Source organism: Desarmillaria tabescens (assembly GCF_030435595.1).
Source record: "Desarmillaria tabescens strain CCBAS 213 chromosome Unknown EV420scaffold_206, whole genome shotgun sequence".
NCBI classification, from domain to species: domain Eukaryota; kingdom Fungi; phylum Basidiomycota; class Agaricomycetes; order Agaricales; family Physalacriaceae; genus Desarmillaria; species Desarmillaria tabescens.
Window position 1 is genome coordinate 22,136 of NW_026848505.1, and position 25,377 is coordinate 47,512.

General features: G+C 48.6%; 8 protein-coding genes across 8 annotated transcripts; 3 read left to right on the forward strand and 5 right to left on the reverse strand.

Moving 5' to 3' along the window:
- Positions 1-517: 517 nt before the first annotated feature.
- Positions 518-2,305, forward strand: EV420DRAFT_1488912 (uncharacterized protein; the record flags this gene model as incomplete). The annotated part of the gene is made up of 3 exons (XM_060470663.1): positions 518-998; positions 1,322-1,664; positions 1,891-2,305. 3 exons carry the CDS (start codon positions 518-520, stop codon positions 2,303-2,305), a joined length of 1,239 nt encoding a protein of 412 aa, XP_060321591.1.
- Positions 2,306-11,349: 9,044 nt separating this feature from the next.
- On the reverse strand, positions 11,350-12,478 carry EV420DRAFT_1488913 (uncharacterized protein; the record flags this gene model as incomplete). Its single annotated transcript, XM_060470664.1, has 3 exons — positions 11,350-11,390; positions 11,496-12,031; positions 12,369-12,478. 3 exons carry the CDS (start codon positions 12,476-12,478, stop codon positions 11,350-11,352), a joined length of 687 nt encoding a protein of 228 aa, XP_060321592.1.
- Positions 12,479-12,509: 31 nt separating this feature from the next.
- Positions 12,510-13,281, reverse strand: EV420DRAFT_1318713 (uncharacterized protein; the record flags this gene model as incomplete). The annotated part of the gene is made up of 3 exons (XM_060468708.1): positions 13,081-13,281; positions 12,866-13,029; positions 12,510-12,815 (listed from the first exon to the last, which is right to left on the reverse strand). Exons 2-3 carry the CDS (start codon positions 12,971-12,973, stop codon positions 12,510-12,512), a joined length of 414 nt encoding a protein of 137 aa, XP_060321593.1. The 5' UTR covers positions 12,974-13,029; positions 13,081-13,281.
- A 2,987-nt stretch (positions 13,282-16,268) lies between these two features.
- Positions 16,269-17,736, reverse strand: EV420DRAFT_490276 (uncharacterized protein). Its single transcript, XM_060482353.1, has 4 exons — positions 17,638-17,736; positions 17,078-17,590; positions 16,710-17,031; positions 16,269-16,659 (listed from the first exon to the last, which is right to left on the reverse strand). The coding sequence occupies exons 2-4, from the start codon at positions 17,531-17,533 to the stop codon at positions 16,424-16,426; spliced, it is 1,014 nt and encodes a 337-aa protein (XP_060321594.1). The 5' UTR covers positions 17,534-17,590; positions 17,638-17,736; the 3' UTR covers positions 16,269-16,423.
- Positions 17,737-18,717: 981 nt separating this feature from the next.
- EV420DRAFT_1282963 (uncharacterized protein) lies at positions 18,718-19,479 on the forward strand (the record flags this gene model as incomplete). Its single annotated transcript, XM_060468310.1, has 1 exon — positions 18,718-19,479. One exon carries the CDS (start codon positions 18,718-18,720, stop codon positions 19,477-19,479), a length of 762 nt encoding a protein of 253 aa, XP_060321595.1.
- Positions 19,480-21,599: 2,120 nt separating this feature from the next.
- EV420DRAFT_490303 (uncharacterized protein) lies at positions 21,600-22,777 on the forward strand. Its single transcript, XM_060482355.1, has one exon. It carries the CDS (start codon positions 21,793-21,795, stop codon positions 22,660-22,662), a length of 870 nt encoding a protein of 289 aa, XP_060321596.1. The 5' UTR covers positions 21,600-21,792; the 3' UTR covers positions 22,663-22,777.
- A 774-nt stretch (positions 22,778-23,551) lies between these two features.
- Positions 23,552-24,624, reverse strand: EV420DRAFT_490294 (uncharacterized protein). The gene has a single exon (XM_060482354.1). It carries the CDS (start codon positions 24,455-24,457, stop codon positions 23,819-23,821), a length of 639 nt encoding a protein of 212 aa, XP_060321597.1. The 5' UTR covers positions 24,458-24,624; the 3' UTR covers positions 23,552-23,818.
- EV420DRAFT_1623914 (uncharacterized protein) lies at positions 24,555-25,336 on the reverse strand (the record flags this gene model as incomplete). The annotated part of the gene is made up of 3 exons (XM_060475974.1): positions 24,555-24,657; positions 24,685-25,106; positions 25,163-25,336. 3 exons carry the CDS (start codon positions 25,334-25,336, stop codon positions 24,555-24,557), a joined length of 699 nt encoding a protein of 232 aa, XP_060321598.1.
- Between the last annotated feature and the right edge of the window lie 41 nt (positions 25,337-25,377).

Below are 25,377 nucleotides of genomic sequence, written 5' to 3' on the forward strand. Positions count from 1 at the left end.
GGTACCTATTAGAATATACCGCAATGTATTTAAGTCTAGCCTTGCTGTGGTCTTACACTCCAGCTTTGGCTAAAGTTATACACTCCTAACTTTTCATGCAGAAACTCCCTGCTTATCAGGCTAAGGACTATTGTCCCTGACTTAGTGATTGCAATGCCCTCTTCCCAACTGAATCACTGAATGCGAGTGACAGTTTAGAGGCAAACGTTGAACAATCCAAGTTAGTGCGTTACAATTAGCCGAAGCTTGCTTCACATACCCTCACTGTCAAATCAACGGTTACACTGTTGTTCTACATAATCCTGTTATGATTGGCAGTGATAACAGTGGTCATACTGTTAATCATAACCAGTACTTTCATCAGCAACCTCCGACGGTGACCGTATGAACTTTGAAGACTACGAGACTTATTATTCCACAGCCACCCTCGAATCCACACTCCTCCTATACGCTTACGAGCTAGAACGAACACAACAAAGAGTACCGACCCTCCCGAGCGAGCGAGTAACAGACTCTAATGAATCCTCAATCGGACACCTCACTCCCATCAGACTCCGCCCAAGCACGCCGCAGCCCTCAGTCTCGGAAGATGACCGAGTCCTCTCACAGCCAGACATGGAAGGGCAAAATGACAGCAGGGGCAAAGAAATTAGGCCTACCCTTGTGGAAGAAACCCTCAGATGACACAACCTCTCTCCAAACAATGACAGAGACAGTCCCGGAGAGCAGCTATACATACAAGAAGCCTGAAGGATCTACATTGATGTCGCTAGAGGAAGAATCCTCACCGACCGAGGCCATGAAATACGTCTCCCAAGTACAACACCAGAAGCAATTGAAGGAGAGTGGGTATGACCAAATGCCAGGTGCGATGTGGGAAGCAGCAGCGGCGGCCCAGATAGTTCAGACCCCAGAAGTGCCCGGTCAACAGACGAGCATAGCCAGCGGTCCTGGGGAGAGCCCGTTGTGGCCAGAAGCGGCGCAACAATGGAAGGCGAGTCAAGGGATATGACGAGGGATTCCCCAGAGCCAAGAATCCAAGGCCCTGGGTCCCCGACCAGCTCCTCCAGCTGGCTATCCTGGTACTCAGTAGATGGGACTCGATGAGTCCACAGGATTGACACTCCACGACATTATACGTCACCAATCCCTGGCTCAAGTCGATACATTCCAGACCCTCCAATCCAACCTGACCCCAGAGAGCTCAAACAATGGGCAGAAGAGGAACATCATGCCCCAGCCAGGAACACGATTACCATTGCAGACCTCAGAGCCTGGGCAAACACCTTCGGGGAGCCCACAACTGCATGAATCTCACCAGTCGAGGCCACTTCATCCATTGGGGGAACCCTCGACACTATCACCGAGGAAGAAAACCCTATCCCTCTCCAACTCCCAAGACTCTCTGGGGCCCAGACCCCATACTATCCCGATGACAAAGACCCATGGGGAGAACAGACAGATACCAACAAGCTCCTCGAGCAACACCCCCATGCTGACTCCCCACCGTGGGAGCGAAGAATCTTATTTGCAGACACCAACGAGGAGGACACTGTCCTCTGGTGGTTCACAGGAGCCCAATCCCTTGCCAGAACTACTGATGTATCGAATCTCGTCGAGACAGAGCTCAATCAGGCAGATCTCGCAGATTGGCCTCACTGCAGGTGCTGGATCTGCCGACGACTATGGAATCTGGCCTGAGCCCGACATAACGAAGTTGGGCCCGACCCAGAGCTCGAACCCTTCCTTACCCCTGAACTGACCTTCTATGTTGAACCCCCATTCATCTCCCAAAGAGAGCTACAGTGGTGGGTCTATGATAGAGAGGACTTCGAAGCCATATTCGAGAACTATTGAAGATACTTCACATATGTCTGGAACTGGAACCAGATATGGATCGACGGAAATCCCTATCTCTTACGATATGAACCCATCTTCCACCCAACCGATCATCTCGACCGATTGGACTTGCGGATTAGAGCCAGGATACAAATCGACAGGCTCACCCATGCGGGAGAATATGCAAACAAAACCCCCTTCAATGAGGAGGACAATGAGTTTGTCCAGGGATCCAGCAATAGACCCTACCGACGAAGAACTCTACAGGATGAACTGGGACCAGTTCTGGTGGCATACGCACGACAAACTACTCCACGAAACATACTGGTCCACCACCCCACAGGGGCGAGCCTATCAACAGGCTGAGCCCGGCTCCCAATTAGAAAGGGACATTCTATCACAAGAAACTCAATATATTGCTATATACTACTGGAATATCCTACACCCCGACCGGCAACTACTCTAAGGAGGCCGTTATGAAATCCCCAGTATTGAAAGTTCAGAACTGGACTTTTCAACCCTAGGAATTCTCCAAACCACCACCGCTGTTACAAGGCCTGGTGAGACTTCAGGACTATTTGCAGGTGGAAAACAATTAGACCAACACCTCTGAAGCATGGGAGGCACTGCAACGACCCCCACCTCCGGCAAAGGGAGTGGGCCAGCACCTGCTGCACCTGGAGGAGGAGGTGGCGGACCAGGTGGAGGTGGAGGTGGAGGCGGTGGAGCGCCACCCCCTCCAGCGGTGCCACCTACACCGCGTAGTGATCAAAATCTCCGATCACTTCCTCGCCCTGCAAATCCACCACTACCACCTGACCCACCGCTTGGATGGGCAATTACGGCAGGACAGCCTAATCCTTGGGGAGACATTAAACCCACACTCATAGAAAAACCGGACAGGTTCTATGGAAAATCCCATGACCTCGACCAGTTCTTCAGCGATTGTGATGCTTACTTTGAAACATTTTCAAAGTACTTCTCCCTCAATGCGACATATGGGTACAGACCCAACCGAGTAGTATTCGCAGCATCCCTATTCAAGGGACACACTAAGCAGTGGTGGGTAGACCAACGACAAAAATATTGGGACTCCCACAACTCCCGTCATTGTTACCCTGCATGTGTAACCTTTGAGGAAGAAGTACGAAGACGATTCCAAGAAGTGGTGGAGATCGAGATTCAACGAATCGAGTGGAAGAAGCTCCAACAGTCACAATTTAAGTCAGCGGTGGAATTCTTCAACAGATTCGAAGAGTTAGCCATAAAGGTGAAACGATTTGACAACATGGACCAAATGGAAGAGGTGGTAAAACTGGCCATTCGACCTCGCGTCAAAGAAGTCATCATGGGAAGTGATAATCGCTGACCCCAAGGCTACTACGAATGGAAGGACAGAGTCAGCCATATGGACGAGAACTACCGAGTAGGGGTAGCCGAGCATGGGGGTCACCCCACAGGAACCGAGGGGTCCAAATTGGGATCTGCCGGACAAGCCAGCACCTCAGGGGGAGGCAGAAGCAATAAAAGAGACGCTACTGGAACCACCTATGGGGGCAAAGGCAAACCCATGGACATCGACCGTCTCAAGAAAGAGAGGCGATGTTTTCGATGTGGTAATATGGGACACATCAGTCGGGACAACAAATGCCTGACCGACAAGTCCAAATGGTGCAGCATGAAGAAACCGAAGTCAACACCCTTCACAAAGAAAGCGATGCCATTCACACAGCGCCTAAGAGCCTTAATCGAAGAAGCTGAACAGGAGGAAACCCCCGCTATGACAAAGGTCAAAGAGGTAAAAGAAGAGTCGACCGAGGACTAGGTGATTCACCTCGGTCGACCAGAACTTGTGTTTCAAACAGTATGCATCCTATTATGAAATTTAATGTTGATACTTTACATGTAGGAACTACAACGGACAATATACTTATTTTGTCATGTTCTCAAGAAACCCAGACTGAATCACAGGGTGATATTTGCCAGGACGATGCCTGATCCCAAACTCAGCATGACGTAGAACAGGATTCCCGCCTTCGCATTGACCAGGACTAGTCAATCGATAAAGAACCTCACCCACCAAGTCCTCATGTGGGAGACTCCCGAATATCGGAAGTCGATTCAACAGGCAATAGACCCTGAGTATATCTACCTCGAGGAGCAAGCCCAAGCAGCTTAATGGCAACAGGCTTGGGCAGGCCACAACATGTGGTCAACCTTCCAGTGGGCTGGAGGGGAGAGAAGATCCCAAACGGTCGGACGGAGAGGCCCCAAGTGGGGGACGGATGGAACCCAAACCCGAGAACAAACCGGAGCAAGGAGGCATGTGGCAGGCAAGTCGAGAATCCTGTTAGGATTCGTGCTGGCTTGTCGGACAAGTGCTCAGAGAACGGGGAAACCAGAAAATTCCCCTGCTCTGAAACACCTGACCCTGGGAGCACATGTCCAGGTAAGGAATGGGACGAAGCCGATGGTGATGAGTGCCTAGCGGACCCAAACCCGAACTGTTTTAAAGCAGAAGGAAAACCCTCGAGGGACACAAGCACTTCAGTTCTCACCGGATCGACACTGAAGGGACCAAAAAATGGAGTACGAGGGATTTCCTCTGTCGATACAACAACTGTATCAGCAGTGAACCCCACTAGGTGCAACTCGTGCGCAACTCCAGAAACGAGCAAGCGAACCGCTGCTGCTGGTGGCGGTGGATCAAGAACGAGTAGGCCCCTCTGTGATGGCGGGGAACCTCTCGGAAAAGCGGAGGGCCATGCTGCAGGGATGATAGAAGCCTGCAGCATAATAGAGCTACCGGATGAAGGTTTGGCAGTAACCTCTATCACCCCTGGAAGCAGGATCGACACCCGAGCTCGGACCAAGCTCCCAGTGGGTGAGAAGACCAAACTACCTGGTGCGGGGAAAGTTCCAGATGCAACAGAGAGGCCCTCACGCCAGGGACAGGCTGAGCCCAGCCGTCCTGGGAACAATTGGCCAACAACCTGGGCCGCCACTCCTACCCCAATTGTAGTAACGGCTCATGTTGGAAAAGCAGCTGAGGCGAGGAGCCAGGGGGATCCTGCATATGCAGAACCTCCTGGTGAGCCAATATGTGTGCATCCACGAAGGGTTACCCAATGCACTCCCAGGATAAAGGACAAGGGTAAGGACCCTTTGAACAAGACCTCGCAGGGCAAAAGCCATACTGCTCGAGGTGAAGACCTCTCTAGCGACCAACTCCTGCATAGGGCCCATGGAGGCCTGATGACCAATTGCCGTTGAGAAACTAATCAAACCCAGGTAACTATTACTGAAATCCCTGATGACAAAGACGATTTCAGCTACCAACAAAGTTTACGGAACTCTCAAAAATCCGGACTGTGCGGGCCATCCCCGAGTGGAAAAGACCTTAGTAGCACAAGCGAACAGGCAGGAAGCTCAGTAACTGCAGAAGACCAAAGGGCCACAAATCCTGCAGTGAACGGTGACAAGGGGAAGTCCCCGACGCCGAAAGAGGGAAACCTCGAGTACTCGTCAGAGGAGTACCCTTTGGACCAACAGTATCTAGAACCCTACCAATCAGTATGGGTCCAAAGAGCTATGCATCTCACCCCAGATGCTGCCAAAGCCCACCTACGACAATGGATCCACCCCCGACGCCTCGAGGAAGTAACCGACGAACTAGTAAAGGCTCTACTAGAATGTCCTCATGAAACGTGGGCAGAGACCTGCCACAAAGCACAATGGATGGCCAATCTTCAGCAGCCACCACAGTATATTCGAGGAAGGAAGGGGCAGAATGTCATCATTTCCGTTCAGCTGGAAACCTATGATACCCTGGCTAAACATCCGGTTAAAGCCTTGGTAGACAGCGGATGTACAGGAAGTGCTATTGACCGAACATGGGTCAAGGAGCACCAGATCACCACCTGAACTGCTGCGCATCCAGTACCCATGTACAATGCTGATGGAACCCAAAACATGGGGGGTGACATTACCAACTACGTCGAAGTCCGCCTCGCAATCGGGGATCATACCGAACGAATAGAGTTGGCCATGGTCGATCTAGGCACCACACCAATCTTTTTAGGGCATGATTGGCTACAACACCACAACCCCCTGATCGACTGGAACACTGGAACTGTCACCCTGGCATGGTGTGATTGCCGGAAAATTCTATTCTGCCTACCTGATGAAGACCTGAGCCAACGATGGGGAACTGAAGTCGAAGAAGGGGATAAAATCCTAGTGATAGATTTTGAACAAGCATTCCATGTACGAGCCATGGGGACTAAATCTACCAGTCTAGCTGCCCAGGCCCATCTCAATAAAAAAGAAAAAACTTTTGAAGAAATTGTACCCAAAGTCTACCGAGACTTCATAGATGTGTTTGCCAAAGAAAATTTTGATGAATTACCCCCATGAAAGCCATGGGACCATGCCATTGAGCTAGTGCCCAATGCCAATGCCAGCCTGGATTGCAAGGTATACCCCTTGAATCCTCAAGAACAAAATGAACTCGACCACTTCCTAGACGAAAACTTGTCAACGGGAAGGATCCAACCATTGAAATCCCCCATGGCCTCACCTTTCTTTTTTGTCAAAAAGAAAGACAGAAAACTATGACCCATCCAGGATTATCGCAAACTTAATGAAATGACCATTAAGAACCGATATCCTCTCCCACTCATATCAGAGCTAATGGACAGGTTACGGTGATGTGCTCAGTAACGGGCAGCATGCAAATGAAACAAGCGTCTAGATCATCAATCTAGATACTAAATCACACACACACACACACACTATCACCAATGTATATAAGTTCAAGGGTGAGTATGATAGAAGCACTCACGATGTACTTAGATTTAGATAATCTAATGGGGTTTTGTCTGAAACCAACTTCAATTCTTCTTTCGATGTGTTTTACACAAAGTACACTAGTCCGTGATAGCGGGGTTTTATGAACTTGTTTTGTAAGGTATAGTCGAGCAAGTTATACTCGTTTCGACGTTGTCTAGAAGAGCTTCTAGTGGACACTTCAAATAATCAAACAACCAAAGACTCCGAGATCTACAAAGAACACACAGGTTCTGACTTCAAGTACAAGACTTGCAAAGAGTACACAGACTCTGGAGTTCCTTGAACTCGACGATTGTTTGAACTTAAAGTGTTCTAGGGCTTATTTTACTTCAACTAGATGAGGTCTTTTGACTTAAAGTCGACTCAGCGCATCTAGATCACTAATCTCGGAGAGAGAGAGCACGAGGCCTTTGTCCATGGAGCAGTTCAATTAACTAGCAAGGCGCAAACACGGGGATGGCTCTACTTCCTACTTAACTCTTCTAGATTACTGTAGCCACCCTTATGGGTTGACTTTGGTAACTTAATTCACTTCAGTCGAGGATATGCAATAAAACCAGTGATTGATTAGGTAGCTATACAGGCTACTAGCACAAACGCAGGGGAATGCTTTCCTGCCGTTATGCGTCTAGTCACTGCTAATTTATACGATTCGTGTTCTAGGTATAGGAGCCCATATCTACAGTAATTATGGTATGAGCTTTGGAATTAATACAAACAGTGAGTCACTATCCTACAAGTATCACGCCATTCCGTAGTTTCTATTCAGTTCAACGTGACTGCGCCGGGTTATTCTGTCGCCGAGGAGTGCCCTACTAGTCCATGGGTGCTCCTTCTCCCATCTGCAAGGCTTGCCACGCGCCGTATGTATGGAATACTGCGGTATGCGCAGGATCTCGAGGATGTAACCACCGATCGCGATCGACTGCAGGTCCGAGATTATATTCTGTTGATCACTGTGCGATCAAGGTCAGTCATCTCGGTACCCAATGCGGCTATTCATTCTTCCAAGGTTATTCCTTTCCTATCCTGAGTTGACCTCGAAAGCTGATCTGTTTCTTGACTTAGCAAGTTTCCTTGACAGGTTCTTTCTACTCGTCGAGGTGACGAGGCATCTAGTTCATTCCATTCTTCAACTTCTTGGTTTTTATACTCCATACAGATGAGTCCCTGAGATTTGACTGTAATAGTCTTGTTTAGGTAGGGCTTAGCTTGGCGTGTTGACGGCTGGTAGAATTGACTCTTCGAGACATCGTTTCTAAGTCTGTTCTGTACTGCCATGCTTTCATTCTTTATGTAGTATTTAGCTACCAGTGCGAAGCCTCCACTGTAGCTCTCTGTACCACTTGTAGCTTGCATAAACTGATGTAAAATCGCAAAATCTATGGGTAGCCTGATACCAGGCATATCAACGGGGCGCCAAGTACTACACCAAACTAGATGTAAGATGGGGATACAACAATGTTCGCATCAAAAAGGGCGACGAATGGAAGGCGGCCTTCCGTACCAATTGAGGCCTATATGAACCCCTTGTCATGTTTTTCAGGCTCACGAACTCCCCCGCAACCTTCCAATGGATGATGAATGACCTTTTCAAAGACCTGATAGCTCAGGGATTGGTCAGCATCTACCTGGATGATATACTCATCACCACCAAAACCAAAGCAGAACACCGAACTGTAGTTCGGAAGGTTCTGCAAATACTTCGAGCAAACAAACTCTTCTTAAAGGCTGAGAAGTGCGAGTTTGAAGTAGAAGAAACCGAATACCTAGGAGTAATTGTCAGTGAAGGATCCATTAAAATGGACCCTGTCAAAATTGCAGGAATCCTGGACTGGCCGACGCCAACCAAGAAACAGGAATTACAATCCTTCTTGGGATTTGCCAATTTTTACCGCTGATTCATTTGGCACTATAGTCACCATGTCAAACCTCTAACCCGACTTACTGGGAAGGAAGCATGGACATGGGGAAAGGCGCAACAAGATGCCTTCAAAACCATTAAACAACAATTTTTAGAAAATGTCGTTCTCACCATTCCAAGTAACGAAGGGAAATTCTGAGTAGAGGCAGATGCCAGCGAAGGCGCCATTGGTGCCATACTGTCCCAGGAACAGGCTGATGGAAAATGGAAACCCGTTGCATTTCTCTCCAAATCCCTTTCCACCACAGAGCGTAACTATGAAATCTACGACAAGGAATTGCTAGCCATCATGATTGCCCTGGAAGACTGGCACCACTATCTCATGGGCACCATACAGAAATTTGAGATTTGGATGGACCACTCCAATCTCCAATATTTCCAAAAACCCCAGAAGTTAAATCGTCGACAAGCTCGATGGGTCACTGAGCTCGCAGAATACGAATTTACCCTTCACCACAAGCCAGGCACAGCAAATAAAAAGGCAGATTTACTCAGCCGAAGGGCGGACCATGATCAGGGCAAAAAGGATAATGATGATATCATCATCCTTAAACCTGAACTCTTCAGAGCCCTGATAATGCCTACAGAAGGGGCAATTCACCAAAAAATAGCAAAGGCCACCGATAAAATTCACCTCTGGGATAAGGGAGTCTCTGACTCTCTCGGCCATGAAAAAGGAGTTCAACAGAAGGGAAACCTTCTATTCTATGATGGAAGGATTTATATCCCGAAGGATGTTCCACTATGAGGGGAACTAATTTCCTATGCCCACAACCATATAACAGCAGGACACCCAGGAATCGCAAAAACCCAAGAATTGGTACTTCACGACTACTGGTGGCCTAAAATGCAAAAGGACATAGAAAAATACATGAAGGGATGTGAGGTCTGCCAAAAAACTAAACCAGACCATTGCAAACGCGCTGCTCCCCTCCACCCTAATGCAATACCCTCGCAACCATGGGAACATATATCGGTCGACCTAATCACCGGACTGCCTGAATCCAAAGGCTACAATGCAGTCCTAGTAATAGTCGACTGATTCTCCAAATACAACATCTTTGTACCTTGTACAAAGGAAATCGCCTCTACCAGATGGGCCAAAATTCTCTGAGATGAGATTATCTGCCGATTTGGAGTTACCCCCTCCAAAATAATCTCAGACCGAGGCCCACAATTTGTGTCCAAATACATGAAAGAACTATATGCCCTACTAAATATCCAAGGCAACCCTTCCACTGCGTACCACCCTCAGACAGATGGACAAACCGAACGAGTTAACCAGGAGCTTGAAAAGTACCTGCGTAACTTTGTTAACTTCAAACAAGACGATTGGAGTGACTGGCTGCTCATAGCAGCCTATGCCCTCAACAATCGAAAACATAGCACAATGGGATACTCCCCATATAAAGTCCTATTTGGACAGGATGGACAGATATGACCCGTTGCACTCAAAGCTACAGCTACACCTTCAGTAACCACAATGGTGGAAACCCTCCACCAAACCCATGAACAGGCAAAACTTGCTTTGACAAAAGCAGCAGAAATGATGAAACGAGCATATGATCGACACCAACAACCACCCCGAGACTACCAACCAGGAGATAAAGTTTGGTTAGACACCACCAACCTACACCTGCCACGACCAGCAAAAAAGCTGGACAACAAACAAGTCAGACCCTTTGAAATAATAGCCAAGAAAGGGTCGTCAGCATATGAACTTCGACTACCGGTCAAATGGAAAATCCACAACCGGTTTAACGAAGTCTATTTGACTCCATATTCTCCCCTGAGGTTCCCGAACCAAGAACAGCCGGGACCTCCTCCTCCCGAACTTATTGAAGAACAAGAAGAATACGAGATAGAAGAACTCCTCCAAGATAGGGAAACAGCCATATGACAAGGAAAACAAAAACGAAGAAAACACATCACTGAATACCTTGTCAAATGGAAGGGATACCCGATTGAAGAAGCCACCTGGGTACCACACAGCCAACTAGCCAATGCAGAAGAGCTAGTGCTCGAATACGAGCAACACTTGGCAGCAATACTTGAGGAAGAAAACGAGGACAATGAATCGGTCACGACATCAGCGACCGAGAACTCAACTTTCTTCCTGGATTCCCTGGATCCAGCTTGCAGAACCACATCCGAAAATTCAATATACCTTCTATCACACACCGAATCGGAGGACGAATTCGACACTGACTCAGTCAGGACGACCGAGTCTTAGTCGAGGGGTAATGTCATGAATCACCCCTATTTTTTGCTTATCTTATCTTATCTCATCAACTCGTCATTCGACTCTTGTCATCATTCCTCATACCTGATCTGCATCATTCATGACCTGATCAATCACATGCATGATCCACTGTTCACACGCATGATCCATTTGATGGCCCATAGATCTGATCACACAACTATGGGCCTGACCCTCCTTCAGCCAGTCACACTTCTTTAGGTTGACTCTGATCACATCCTAGGACAGACAGGAGGCCACATATACCTCCCAGAAGATAGCACCATACGAACGCTAGTCTTCTTACTTACAGGGGGCCTTCTAGCATACCAAATGTACCAGCCTAGAAGACAGTGATGCTTTGGGACGGGTACCTATTAGAATATACCGCAATGTATTTAAGTCTAGCCTTGCTGTGGTCTTACACCCCAGCTTCGGCTAAAGTTATACACTCCTAACTTTTCACACAGAAACTCCCTGCTTATCAGGCTAAGGACTATTGTCCCTGACTTAGTGATTGCAATGCCCTCTTCCCAACTGAATCACCGAATGCGAGTGACAGTTTAGAGGCAAACGTTGAACAATCCAAGTTAGTGTGTTACACCTGCAGCCACTCCACGTCTAGCAGACTCGTCTGCACACCTGCTCTGGCGGTATTTGTGGCGGAGGCCCCAAGACTGAGCTCTCCATCATTGTCTCCAAAGTCGTCGAAGCTTGCCCTGTGAGTGTCTGCTTCTGCTGCAAGGTAGAACTCTCCGGTATTGGGGTCAGGCCCTTCTTCGCCGCCCCTGTCGTTCTTGAGGAAGTTCTGGAGCCTCCGGCCTTCTTCGTCCCAGAGGTTGAGATAGCCTCCTTCACTTGACCCCACAGCCCCTTCTTCTTCGCTTCCTGACTTGCTTCTGAAGCGAGACTGGTTGAAGAGGCCTGGTCCAGGAGCGAGCCCAGTGTCTGTGATGTTGATGGACTCTCTGGTCATGGCATAGCTGGATGATCCTGAGGAGGATCCTGTGGTTGGTTCTCGGGATGTGATAGGTTGTCCATCATGTAGCATTGGTTGTACCATGTGAGGGTACAGAACTACAGGGTATGGGACAGGTAGGTGTGGAGTGAAAGGGGGAACGTAGTGAAATGGTAATCTGGCTTGCCATTCAGTCGCTTGGGCACAACACCGGTATATGCTTCAAAAGGCAATGACCAGTACTGCTAGGGTGAACAACATGAAGGCAATGGATAGGGTTGGGAGTAGGTCCTGGATCGGCATGTGATGTCAGATAAAGGTTGTGGTGGAAAGTGCTGGTTTCTGTTGGTCCTCCTAGGATATGCTAACAGTCATGAGACTGTCCTCACGAATGTATCACAGTGACCTCTCTGGGCCAGCTATGGGAATATGGAGAATTTTCTTTGAAATGTTGGGCAGCGCCGCACACAGTACGACAATGGGCAACATGTGTCGAGCTATGGCTAAATGTTAGCCACCAATCCAACAAATAAGATCAAACAAGGGCTGCCACTCACACTTCAGTGGCAAACACACTTGCAGGTCTGTACTTGTGTAACGGACAGCGAGCGAACTTAGATAGTTGCGCAGCAAGGAAATATGACTGGGTAGAATAAACCTTAGCCATAGCTGGGGTTTAGGCCAGTGAAGGCTGCTACTTAAATACATGAGGGATGTGCTAATAATAGTATGAACCATGCGGAAAATGTATGATAGAAGTCCGATGTGAGAAATGAGTAATCATGAATATGTAAGAAAAAGAAAAGAAATGGTGAAAAAGAAAAGAAATGGTGAAACCGTAACAAGGCAGTAGGTGAGGAGGGAATAGAGGACTGAGAGCCATTCGACATAGTGACTTTGAGGATTTCAAAGAGAAGACATGCAGATGCCTTGTTATAATCTGGCTGCATGTTTTGCGATGTTTGGACCACAAATGTTGTTAATACTGCAGAGAAAAGACCAGCCTATAACACTGTCAGACTATTGGTAGCCTGACTTGAAACCTGAGATGCACAAAAACAAGGAGTATATCAATGGTGTCCCGCCACTCTGCCAACATATTGGCATCAAAATTGGCCACTTTGTCAAGGTAGATGGACCATATCCATGCATTACAGGACATCTCTTGGCCATATGGATCAAAAGGGTAGTGTGCTTTATAGTCATGTGGAGTAGCATCTGGAACCATTTAAATATCACAGCAGAACAGTCAAAGCCAATTTAACACACCGACTCCTCATGAAGATGGCTGATTCCTGTTCATTCCAAAGAATGTCCCATTTGGAGGCATTCTCTGAGCCTCAGGTTCAGTTGAACGAGTATGTTCTTCAGTTACTGAAGGCTGATTCGGAGGTGCTTCTGTAGAGTTCTCATCTGTTGTATTTCAGACTGTATCCTAGTACAATGCTTGCAAGACCTCTAGTCTCTGGGTTACAAACTCGTGAGGAGTTTGTCCATTTACTTCACATATTTATACTAAACTATGCCTATTCTAGTAATTTCTATACAATCATTCTCTTACCAATTTCTTACTCAGCATGCCGGAATGCCAGAATCATCTCGCATTTTCCAACATCATCGATGCCTGCCATACTGACAGAGATGGCATTAGTACAATCGACATCCATAGCAAACGACTTACTTGAGAAAGTGTAGTAGCTGTCAAGGAAGAAAAGGCGCTAAGCGCTTACCGTGCTACATTGGCGCCATATGCTCATGTTGTGCCACCATTCTGTAAAAGATAATATCAAGGCGTTGTCAGTAAATTGTAAGGAGTCGTGTGGATATCCGATCCAATGTAGGAAAATGTGGTAGATACAGGGTCTATCTATTGGCAGACATAGCTAGTCGAACGTTGAAGTCAAAAAATCTTGACGCGTTTCGGGCCGGTCGCCGAAACGGGAATTCTTTCAATGACTGATCCTGGCCACCCTTTCGCGACCATCTTACTTCCAGGGTTCACTTTGCTTGAAGTTATGATATCTTCACGAGGTGTGAAGAAGTCCCGTTACTCGCATATACTTCAACACTTGTTCTCGACAAAACAGTAGCAGCGAGTTAACTGATGAAGAAAGAATTCATGAACGAAGCTAACTCCTCATCTTTTCGGCAACTATCTTAGTTTGCAATACCCCCTGTTCTTTCTCACTCGATATAACTCGATTCAGCCGATCCAGTAAGATGGTTTCCATTTTCTACGTTTTCTTGCGATGGACGGTGAGAATGAAGAAATTCCTGGGATTTGGGGGTTCTCAAGCTAGCATCAATGAGCGCAGGAGGTGGATTACGTTCAACGTGAAACCCCATAGCTGTGAGGATTCCACTGTGTCGGGCTGTCCGCCACTATCGCACTGTCAGATGGTGGGAACACGAATAAATAAAAAGGAAAGGGTTCACCTAGATGAACTGGATGGAGAAATGTCACGCAACCGATGTGACTGGTTTACATCCGTATGTGCCTCGTACTCATACCGTGTCAGATACTCCTCATCATCATAGCCCAGCATACTCCGCAACTTCGGAATTACAACGATAGCCAGAACGCGTTTGAGAAAAGCCCATTGGTGGAATTGCTCTCCTGATGTCCACCGTGTTAGTCGCCAAAGACATTCCGGCCAAAGATCTTCCATGGCAGGATCTCGCGCCCACTCGTGGAGGATAACCTCATTGTAACACTTACTACAAACTCGAGATGGACGTCAATTCCCAAATTTAATTATAATTAATGACACCCGGCCTCGGATACAGCCGAGTCGCTCTTTTTCTCTCACTGCTACCATTGGCTCTTTCCACCATTCTTCCTTCTCGTCTATCGACGATCTCCAGGACTCTTCACAATGATTATGGCCTCCCTTCTTCTCCCTTCTTGACGCTCTGTAAGTGTTTTTTGCACCTGCTTGAGGCTGTATCTACCATTAGTGTTAGCTCACTTTTCTACCACCCGCAACCTCAAGACCTCAAGATCAAGGCCACGATTTCGAAAAAAAACCATGGCGAGCGCAATCACACTGACAAGGAGGACTTTAATGCTATATTGATGCCGCTCAGTGTACGCGTGTAGGGGAGGCATCTTCAAAGCCCCAACATGAAGTCAAAGGTACGTTTACAAGTCACTGAGTGATACATTTGTTCTAATCGTCCTTCCGCAGTGTACTGTTCCTTCCTGATTCTCATCAACGTCATCCTGGATTGGCAACGCTCTAACCGCCTGCCAGCGATGACCATGACATCGAATTCCTGCAAACGGAAGGACTAGACTTTACCCGGGACGATGACGGGCATCGCACACATCTTGTGGAGGGCAGCATGGCATGCTTGTCGTTCTCGACAGTGACGAGAGGTTCCAGTGAATTGTAACGGTGTAGAGAGGTGGTGGAAGGATAAAAGGAGATCTGGAAACACGCGAGATGGTATGTTCACTCACTCCTCGTTGACGTTCAGGGGTGCTCATTCTCTCCACAGATCTCGATCGCTCTAGTCAGCAAGGTGATAGCCTTGGGGAGTACACGGTGCCACCGATTTCCTCCTCGTCTGGATAACGACGTCGACCCCTCGAGACCTGGATTTTGCGCTGAGACGACGTATCGTTTTCCGGCGAGCAAGGGCCTAGCATGCGATGGCTGGCGGGTGGCGGGAATGACTCGGAAGGGACATGGGAAGGAGGATGACCACAGACGTTGGGAATGGTAAGTTACTCGCATACATTCGACTTCCTAGGCATTCACCCTCTTCATAGGTGGCGGATATCGTTCCTCTCTAGGTGTGCATGTCCAACCCCCGAGTCTTCATCGATGCCGACGTCCGTGCGCAAAGTTTCTGATCAGAGGAAACCTGATTTTGCTTCGAGACGACATACTGTCGTCTCGCGAGCAAAGTCAGTATCGGATACTGGCCGGAGGAGTGATTGAAGGGGACGGCGGTAATGACGGAGAACAGAAGAGACGGCGGCAGATGCACCGGGGACGGTAAGTCTCCTACTTTCTCGACCAATCTTAAGCGCTAAATCCCTCCTTAGCCTGATCCCGTTCCCTTCTCTTGCACGCAACTCCGCTCCTTGAATGGCGGCCCCAAGCACAAGATTTTGGGCTCAAGCGATGTCCTTCGAACACGAGAGCGGCGCCGTTGGTGGGAGTTTTGCTCCGAAATGATGTATGAGCGCTTGAGCTTCGGCGAACAAGCAGACACGTGGAGTTGGCTCGAGGCGACGTGTCGATAGCCGGCAAGCATCAGTGTCATCGAGAAGGAGGGATGCGTGTGCGTAAGTTCGGATTGTGTTCAATCTTCTTACCAGTACTCTTCATGTCAGCAATAAAGCCATTTAAGCCGTACCTTTCAATGTATATATTTCACTGTCGGCGTACGCGTTCTTCCAAAACGGCTCTTGGATACACTCAATTTATTCTGAGGGAAAAGCGATGTGAGACGTGCTTTTTTGCGGCAGGAGAGGGAACAGTTTCTCCTTTTTGTTCATGATTTCATTCCATTTAGCAAGTCTACGATACATCGCCTCCCCTTCCCAGACCGCAACCCTCCCCTGCTCAGCGCCGCATGGAACTAGTTATTGTGCGTGTTCTCACCGACCACAAGCCGGTTCAATGATGATAGAATCCGGACCTATCTCAGTAACAGGCAGAGGCATCGCCCACTGATTGAGCACCGGCAGTGAATATTCAGGTGTGATACGTAGGCGTATATGCTCGCTGTCAGCAGAGATGATATCGCTAGGTTTCGCATCCTGGAGTAAAAACACTGGGCTAAAGAGTTCACTCCTGTCGATAGAATCCAGCATCGTCCTCAAGTCCTCCACCACTAACAGAAATCAGTCAAAGGCTAATAACCCAAAAGTCGAATGCACTCACAGACACTGTGAAACCCTTCCCCAGTTTCAACTGGCTGCGAACATATACTTCGAATCTTCTTCACCTGGAACTTCGGATTCGGATCCTCGAAATCAGCCCGGAGCCATTCGACGTACAAGACCGAGTCAGTGAACAGGGATCTCTCGAGGTGTTCCCCGATATCGCGTACGTTGTCTCCGCATTCGAAGAAGGAACCAAGCCGGCCCATGAAGATCCTGTTCATGAGGGTGTGAGTGAGCTCGTGGAGAAAGGTGACTAGGATGATTGTCTGCAGAAATACAAGACAACGCTCGTCATCCGAGTCCAGGGTAGCTTTGCTTTTCTAAACAACTGTCAGATACGGTAAAGAGGGGAGAACTCGAACTGACCTCGAGGTTGAGGTACGTCGTGACAAGCTCGCGGGAAATCACAATCTCGTTGTCGCGCCAGGATCCCCAGGAACATTCAGGTGGGGTCCGGTCCTCCAATGCGATTGCAGGCGGGGTCTCCCGGATGTACGGCAGGACATAGGACAGTACCTCATCACCTGAATTCGGGTACAGGCTCTGCATGGCAACCTTGCCCTTAGGCGTCCGCCTCATGATCCATAACATCATCGTATAGCTCCCTATCGTCCCGGTGCAATATTTGGATGATACCGTCAGGTGGACTAAGATTCGTCGGATGAATTGGATGAGAGGGGAGTAGTCCCGGGTTGGGTCTGCGTTTAAGAGGCGGATTGGCTTGATGAGCGAGTTGTGGTGTGTGAAGGTTGCTTCGTCGATGGGTTCGGAGATTTCGTGGTAGTACTTTAGTTCTTCTTCTCGGGTTTGCGATGGAGGCATGGCGGTAAGTGTCTAAAGACAACGACAGCGTAGTTTCACATGGAGCTGTTTTTGCACCTGTCTCGTTTCAGTTCAATGTGATTCAATAGCATAGACAGACTTACCAAGTCACCAAGAATGTTGCAAAAGCTGAGGAAGTGCATAGTTTTTGCTGAGTTCCTTGACAATGATGAGAGTAAAAGAAAGAGTTGCGGCGGACCGAAGAACCCGTGTACGTGAGTCTGCCGATTAGTGACCTCTCCTCCGTCTACTACCACTCCACTACCGTACCCCACGCTATCGCTCTCGTACTCCAACGAATCCGGCAATGGAACATCTACTCTCAAGCCTATGGTATCTCAGCAGCTCGGGCCAGATCAGAACCCAGCTACCACAACTTGTTGCAGACGACAACCCCGACCGGTAGCATTTCACGGTCATCGGTGAAAACCAAGAGTACAGGGAGGAGATGTCTCAGCTTGAAGGAGATTGAGCAGGAAGGTCATAGGATCGGGTTTTGCATCCTTTGTCAGGCAGCTCTACTTTGGTGGGAGATTTTTCTAGGTGCGTGCTTATGTATGTTCATTCTATATATACGAATTCAAAACTAACGAAGCGTGTTCAGAGTCTCTTCTACTCAGTACATTACATCCTGAACACCCAGATGCTCAAGATACTGCAGCACTGTCCTGTCTGGACATATAGAACCTCCAGTGAAACCTGTATCCAATGTCCATAGGCGGCGCCCCCAGTACCGACTTGATGACTTGAATCTCCCCTTATATCTCGGTGCCAATCAACGTGATATGATGGATATGCTAATTCTGATCTTCACCCACGGGCCCCCTGACACGCTGCTGCAAGGTACTCGAGACGACACGCCAATTCATCATTTCGAGAGTCCTCAATAAGATTGAAGACTCTTGAGCATCTCAGCTATATATCATCGCGTATGCGAAGCACCTCAGGACCCATTATCATCAACCACACCTCACTGAGCATCATCATGGGACTCAACTCGGTGGCAATAAACGTCAAGGTGCAAAATCGTGTGCAACGCATGTGTGTGTCAGGCAGCCTCTCTTCTTTCACCACCACCACTGTTACCTACAAAGTACGCAGCTCCTTTCAGTCGTCGCAGTGTTGGTCTAGCTAACCTAGTCTTTAGGTGTAACGGAATGAGTGATATACTGATTCCGAAAATTATGAGATCTTTCGATGGTGACCGCACCGAATACCACACATTTCGAGACAACCTGATGATGTTTTTGCATTCGGATGCCGCAACCCACCCGCTATTTCCGGCCGACGACAAATCCAAGATCTTGTTTGTCCTATACCATACGGAAGAGTCAGCCATGTACTGGGCTCAGGATTACATTTCCGCCCATAGAAGCCCTAACGGACTCGAGTTCGGAACCTTTTCTGACTTTTTGCATGATCTCGACCGTACCTTTACGGACCCTCATTTCAAGGAAAAAGCCAGAATCGAGCTGAGGACACTTCGACAAGGGAAAACACATGTGCAGGCTTTTTTTGAACATTTCGAATTAACCCGGAGATATGCGGGGTATGAGGCGGAGGATCATGACGAGTTTATGATTATGCTGCTCAATCAAGCGCTCAATCATGACCTTGTCCGGAGAATCCATATTGCCATCGATCTGGCGGAGGTACCGGTGACCTTCGGATTTTGGAAGGAGAAGGCTATCCGATTCGATGATAATCGGCGATGGCAGGTTACCCAGCGGAAGGGTGCTGACACGAGCTATGGAGGGTACGGGGAGCCCATGCATATTGCAGAGATGCGCAGACGGGGTCTCTGCTTCACCTGCAGAGAACACGGTCACTTGGCGCGTGACTGCCCAAAAAAGAAGATACACGATATTTGCTCGCTGATACAAGACTTGACGGATGAGGAGAGGGATGAATTGCAGGAGATGATTGAGAATGGGGAGGTGTTTTGAAGCTATAGGGCCGCGTCGAGTACTGAGTTAATTACATGACGATACTTGGCTGGTCCGAGTTGGTAGTTACCTTGGTATGATATCTTAGTACGAACTGACAATGCAAGAGACGGTGGAGCTGGTAACAGCCTGGGCCTCAAGCTGAAGTTTGGAGTAAATCGATGCAGGTTCAAGTTGCTCCGGGCCGCCGCGGTCGCTGATTCATCTTACCCACTCAATCACTCAACCCTGGACATCCATCCTCTCCGCGTCGTTTAGATTCACGAGCCTGGTCCATCTATTCTCAAGCCTATGGTATCTCAGCAGCTCGGGCAAGATCAGAGCTCTGCTACCACAACTTGTTGCAGGCGACAACCCCGACCGGTAGCATTTCACGGTCATCATGTAAAAAAGGATTCGATTGAACGGAAAGCGGTATACCCCAATTTTATGGCGTCGTTCAGCCTGTGGATCCCAGCCCAATATCGATGTCTTTAGGAAAGGATCTCCAGCCAGAATGTTGCGCGCGATTCGAGGCGTAAAACACCATGCTACACAAGGGAATTTACATTGGCAACACAGCAATGCTGTATCTGCCGCCGTCTTTGCCATTCTCCATCATCACCACCGTCTCCTTCAGCTGGCATCAGATACTGACTTTGCTCGCGATGTCGGCTCGGACATCGACACTACTGACAACTCGACGGTTGGACACACGCGCATAGACCTAAGAAGAAGGTGCCCGCTTACCTCTCCTGGTCATCCTCCCTTCCGCGTCCCTGCGCTCCCGCCACCTGTCTGCCTGCCACACCCTAGGATGTTGCTCGCTGAACGGCGACACGTCATCTCAGCGTAAACTTATCCGGATCTTGAGGCCTAGTGCGGCGTCGACGTCGTGATAATCAGAGAGATCGCGATATGCAGGGACAGTGAACACCCCTGAACGCCAGCGAGGAATGAGGGAACTTACCACCCGGCGTGTTTCCAGATCTCCTCCTACCCCTCCTCCTCGTCCTCGAGTGCGATGGTCATATGCTTTCCTTCGATTTCTCGAAGGAACTGTTCGGCAGACAAAGACATAATCGGCCTTAAGCAATGGGGAGCGGGTCAGATGCTATTGGGGGCGTATGTGGACAGCGTTGAAGGAGGAGATTGAAGTTGCTGGTGCGCGGAAGGAAGTCACGATAAATGGACTTTCGTCAATGCAGTGGCAGGTACCGCAAGTGAAGGCAGCAAAAGCGTGCGTTAATGCTGCTTTGAGCGGTGTATAACGTCTTAACCTGAACTTTTGATAGAACGGGGTTACCCTCAAAAGCTACGCGTCGACAAGCACCCCCAGCTGCGAAGTTCCATGCACCCAAGCCCTGTTGGCCAAGACCTTATGTAAAGCGCCCTCAGTTACTTTCAGACCTGACGCACTGGTAGCCACGTCTCTCCTACGGCACATATGAAATACGTACGATTGCGTAATGTTTACTTTCACCTTCTTGTATCCTCGACCACACCTCGCAAAAGTACGATTCTCGTTTATAAAGGCGAACGTTGCATTTCCCTGCGTGCTCTCTTTCCATGGGGGCCAAGATTCGCTGCTGTTTACGCTGGACATGCATTCGTTTTACGTCATATCCAACCTTACATGTCGCATTTATCTGTACCTCGAACGCTGGTCGTGGCATTCTTGACAAGACATGCAGTATCTCGCGTTTACGATTCATTGGAACGATTTCAAGTCAAAACTGCGGCATAGACGTTCACTGCGTATCTAATTCGCCAAGGAAACAGACCCAGCCGCCTCCCTGCCGTGTTCCATCTGATCTCCACATCAAACCAACCTCCAATCACACATTCGCGTTGTACGCATCCCTCGTTCCACTTTCCAATGTCCTCCTCTTCGTCCCAACTGTGTTGGAGGAGTATCGTTCCCGCAGATGCGCCTCGTCTGCGTAGCATCACACCCAGGGACACGTCCAAGCCTTCACCAACAGCGGCGACATCCATTGAAAAGATGTACTCTCATCTTCTTCCCCAAAACAGTGTCATCCGATTGCACCATGAGGCCCATATCTACGGGAGCCTGTAATTCCGGTGCGCAAGTGTGTCCTACTTCAAAATAACCCGGATTCCCGATGCTCAAGCTGTAGCGCCCTGACGCATATTAAAGCCGAGTTACCAGCATCTGTGACCTGTCCTCAACGTTTGGCCCATAGGCAGTGTCTTATCAGTGATGAAACCTCGGCAACTCCCTGTCTCACATATCTGAGACGCATCAATTCCTACCACCATCATAGCAAAGTTCATTTTCGTCAGTATCTTTCTTGCTCCCGACATCATAAGATGGCACGACTTCCTGTCGAACTCTTCGAAAGCATCATAGCGGAGAGCTGGTACCTTCCGCTGGACAATCAAGACCGTCTTCATCTGATGAAGACATTCCCCCTCATCTGCCGGTTCTGGCTGCGTGCATACCACCGTATCTCATTCATCGACATGTTCGTCCCCTCACGCGCATATGTCGACTACTATCTCCATTTTATTTTCCTGGAAAAGGGAAAACATTCTCTATTTCGCATGGATGACTCTGAAGAAATTGTTCCCATCGCCGAATACATATCCTCCCACTGCCGTTCGATAACTGTAATCATGTCTCACAAAAATCATCCTAATCTCAGTTGGCCCTTCCTGTTCCCTCATCTCCATCTCCGTCGGGTGTCTTTCATCATTGATGACCTACGGGAGCAACCAATAATAATCCGGGCCCCGAGTAGGTTGCCCCCCAGCGTTGACGAGATAGAGATAATTTTTCCCCACAACGACTATTGGATGCACCAGATCCGGCGTCTGTTCCTTTACCTCTCAACGGAGCGGTACCTTCGATATGAGGGTTTAGTTAATTTTATATTACCTATTGTCCGCAAGGTCACCTTCAAAGGGGCCAATTTCGCCCTCCTGTTTATCGACGAGTTGAGGTGTCCGATCCTCGAGACACTCATAACTGATGCAGTTGTGGACATCGGTGAAGTGGGGTTCGACATTGTGTATGTCCAGCCTCCACCTTCAAACGCTGACTTCTTGAAGAGCATATCCAGATTGGAGCCACGGCCAGTTCCGGAAGTCAAGCAGGAGGGGCGACTGGAAGAGCTTAATTGGTGCTGGAGCATTTTGGACAGTTGGATTACAAGTTGGATCTCCTGGGTTATTGGATGACGACCGTGAACGTTTGTTATATTCCGAATCCCTCCGCCGATGCAATAAGAGAATCTCCATTTCCTACGTTTTCTTGCAATGGATGGTGAGAATGGTCCTGGTCAAGCTAGCATTAATGAGCGCAGGAAGTGGACTATGTTGTGAAAGTCCATACTTCTGAACATTCCACTGTATTGTCACTATCGCACCGTCAGATAGTGGGAACACGAATCAACAAAGAGAAACGGGTTCACCTAGATGAACCGGGAGGAGAAATTTCACGCAGCCGAAGCGACTGGTTTACATCCGTGTGGGCCTCGTACTCATACCGTGGCAAATACTCCTCATCATCATAGCCCAGCATGCTCCGCAACTTCCGAATTACAACGATAGCCAGAACGCGTTTGAGAAAGGCCCATTGGTGGAGTTGCTCTCCTGATGTCCACCGTGCTAGTCGCCAAAGACATTCCGGCCAAAGATCTTCCATGGCAAGATCTCGCGCCCACTCGTAGAGGATAGCCTCATTGTGTTCGTTAATGAGAAGCAACATAACGCGACAGAGTGTGCTGACAGAAAAGCGGGTTGCCCAATACCGCCGCTGGTAGATGGAAGACAAGGGATCCTTCAAGTTGAGCTCGAACATGATTTCTTCGTGTTCGTTCAAAGAAGGCGATAGAAGCTGTCCTAGGATGGGAGTAATCACGCCGTTCTCCGACTCTCGTGCCAGCCTGTTTGTGAACGAAAGTAGCACTGATAAGCAATGGAATGGAACCGTATATTTGGAGTTAGGTTTTGGACATATTGGTGGGCGTCGAGAACCGTGAGTATCCTGCGAACGAGTGTTTCAAGGTCGACGACAGTGGCAAAAACCTCGGAGGAAAGAAGGGAGTATAGCGTGTTGAGGACGGGTTTAAATTCTTCGGCCTGGTACTGGGTGTGTTCAATGATGTCGAGGAAAGGCTGGAAGGTGTCGATTATCTGCTTTCGCTCTAAGGCAAACACTGAATCGCACAGTCTCTGATGTATCTGAGGGATAAATACAGCCATAGCACGAAAGTGGAGAGAAGTGTCTGTAGCTACTGGCGTTTGAGTGGGATCATACTTCCAGAAAACGGATAATTTGTCAAGAATGTGCTCCTTCACCTCTTCTGTAGGCCTGTCGATAGTGGTGACATCCTCATTCTCGCCTGTAGTAGTCAGACCCTGCAAGGATTTTCATGAGCTCGAGCTCTGATTCCAGAACACCACTGCGGAGGGTCGGGGAGGAGAAAGCCACGTCGACTAGTATCTTCCACACTAATGAAGGCAAGGTGAGGAAATGGTGCAGCGGGCCTTGAAGAATTCCAAGAAAAACAGACGACGCCTTCTCGGGGCTTGTCATAGAGTACAAAGCCATTTTCAGCTGCCCGTTGGAACATTTGACTGTGAGATGACCGCAGAGAAGCGATAATGCTCGGCAGTAGAGCTCTAGTTCAACCACTTCGCTTCTGGCACCAGGAGATGGCACGAGTGGTTTCATGCGTTCTATCTGCTGGTGCAGAGATACCACTAATGGGGATCTGTATTTTTCTGGGAGATACCTTGTAGCGTCAGACGACATCCCGGAAATGGCTTGCAGCACACTTTGGTGCACCGATGCGTTAGACGTGGAGGAGTGTAGCCAATGCAGCGATTGCGCATCGACTTTTGGGGCACATTCCTGAACATAATTGTGTTCGATGTCCTTCAGAGTGCGGCATTTTTGACGGGAATGGATGAAATCCTGGTGCCATTTGTGGTACCTGGATAGGTGAAAACAGCTGTCGTGGTGGAACATGTGGGGAAAGGGGTAGTGTGGCGCGAAAATGATATGTGGAAGGAAACAGTTGCTAACGAGTTGATATAGACGGTGGGCGTAAAGCGTTAACGGGACCTTATATAGACAGTAGGGATATATGAAGGGAAGGATTAGGGCAATGATATAGGCCACATATGTTGCTGCACCAGTAGTCGATACTAGCCACGCCACTTTCATGCCTAGAGAAAACAGAAAAATAGCGAGACCAGCGAAAAAAAAATGCCAATGAAATGTGAAGGAGGACCGGAAGCAAGCCGATGATCATCGGCACCTGCCACGTCTGTAGACCAGCGTATCGCATGTGTCGGATTCTTGCACGGTCGCGCGCAGAGCTGTCGGAGACGACGGCGACGTATTGGTGGAGCCATTGTTTGACCAGAATGGCGACGAGGGCAGTGATGAGACTGAACGTTAGACTCACGAACCACAAGCTGTTCATCCACTCATCGGAACGACTGGCACTAAAGAAGGCGATGGGTGAGGAGGGAATAGAGGATTGGGAACGATTCGATGCAGTGGCCTTGAGGATTTCAAAGAGAAGGAGCATTGATGCCTCGCCGTAATCTGGTTGCATGTTTTGCGGCGTTTGTACCACGAATGTTGTTAGTACCGCAGAGAAAAGACCGGCCTATGATAGTATTAGACTTTTCAGAGAAATATTTTGTAAGGAAACGCGAGACGCACAAACACAAGTAGGACACCGATGGTATCCCGCCATTCTGCCAACATATTGGCATCAAAATCAGCCGCTTCTTCAAGGTAGATAGACCATATTCGAGCATTTCCGGACATCTCTTGGCCATAAGGATCAAGGGGGTAACGGGCCTTATAGTCGCGCGGAGTAGCACCTGAAGCCATTTAAATATCACGGCAGAACAGTCGAAGCCAATTGAACGCAC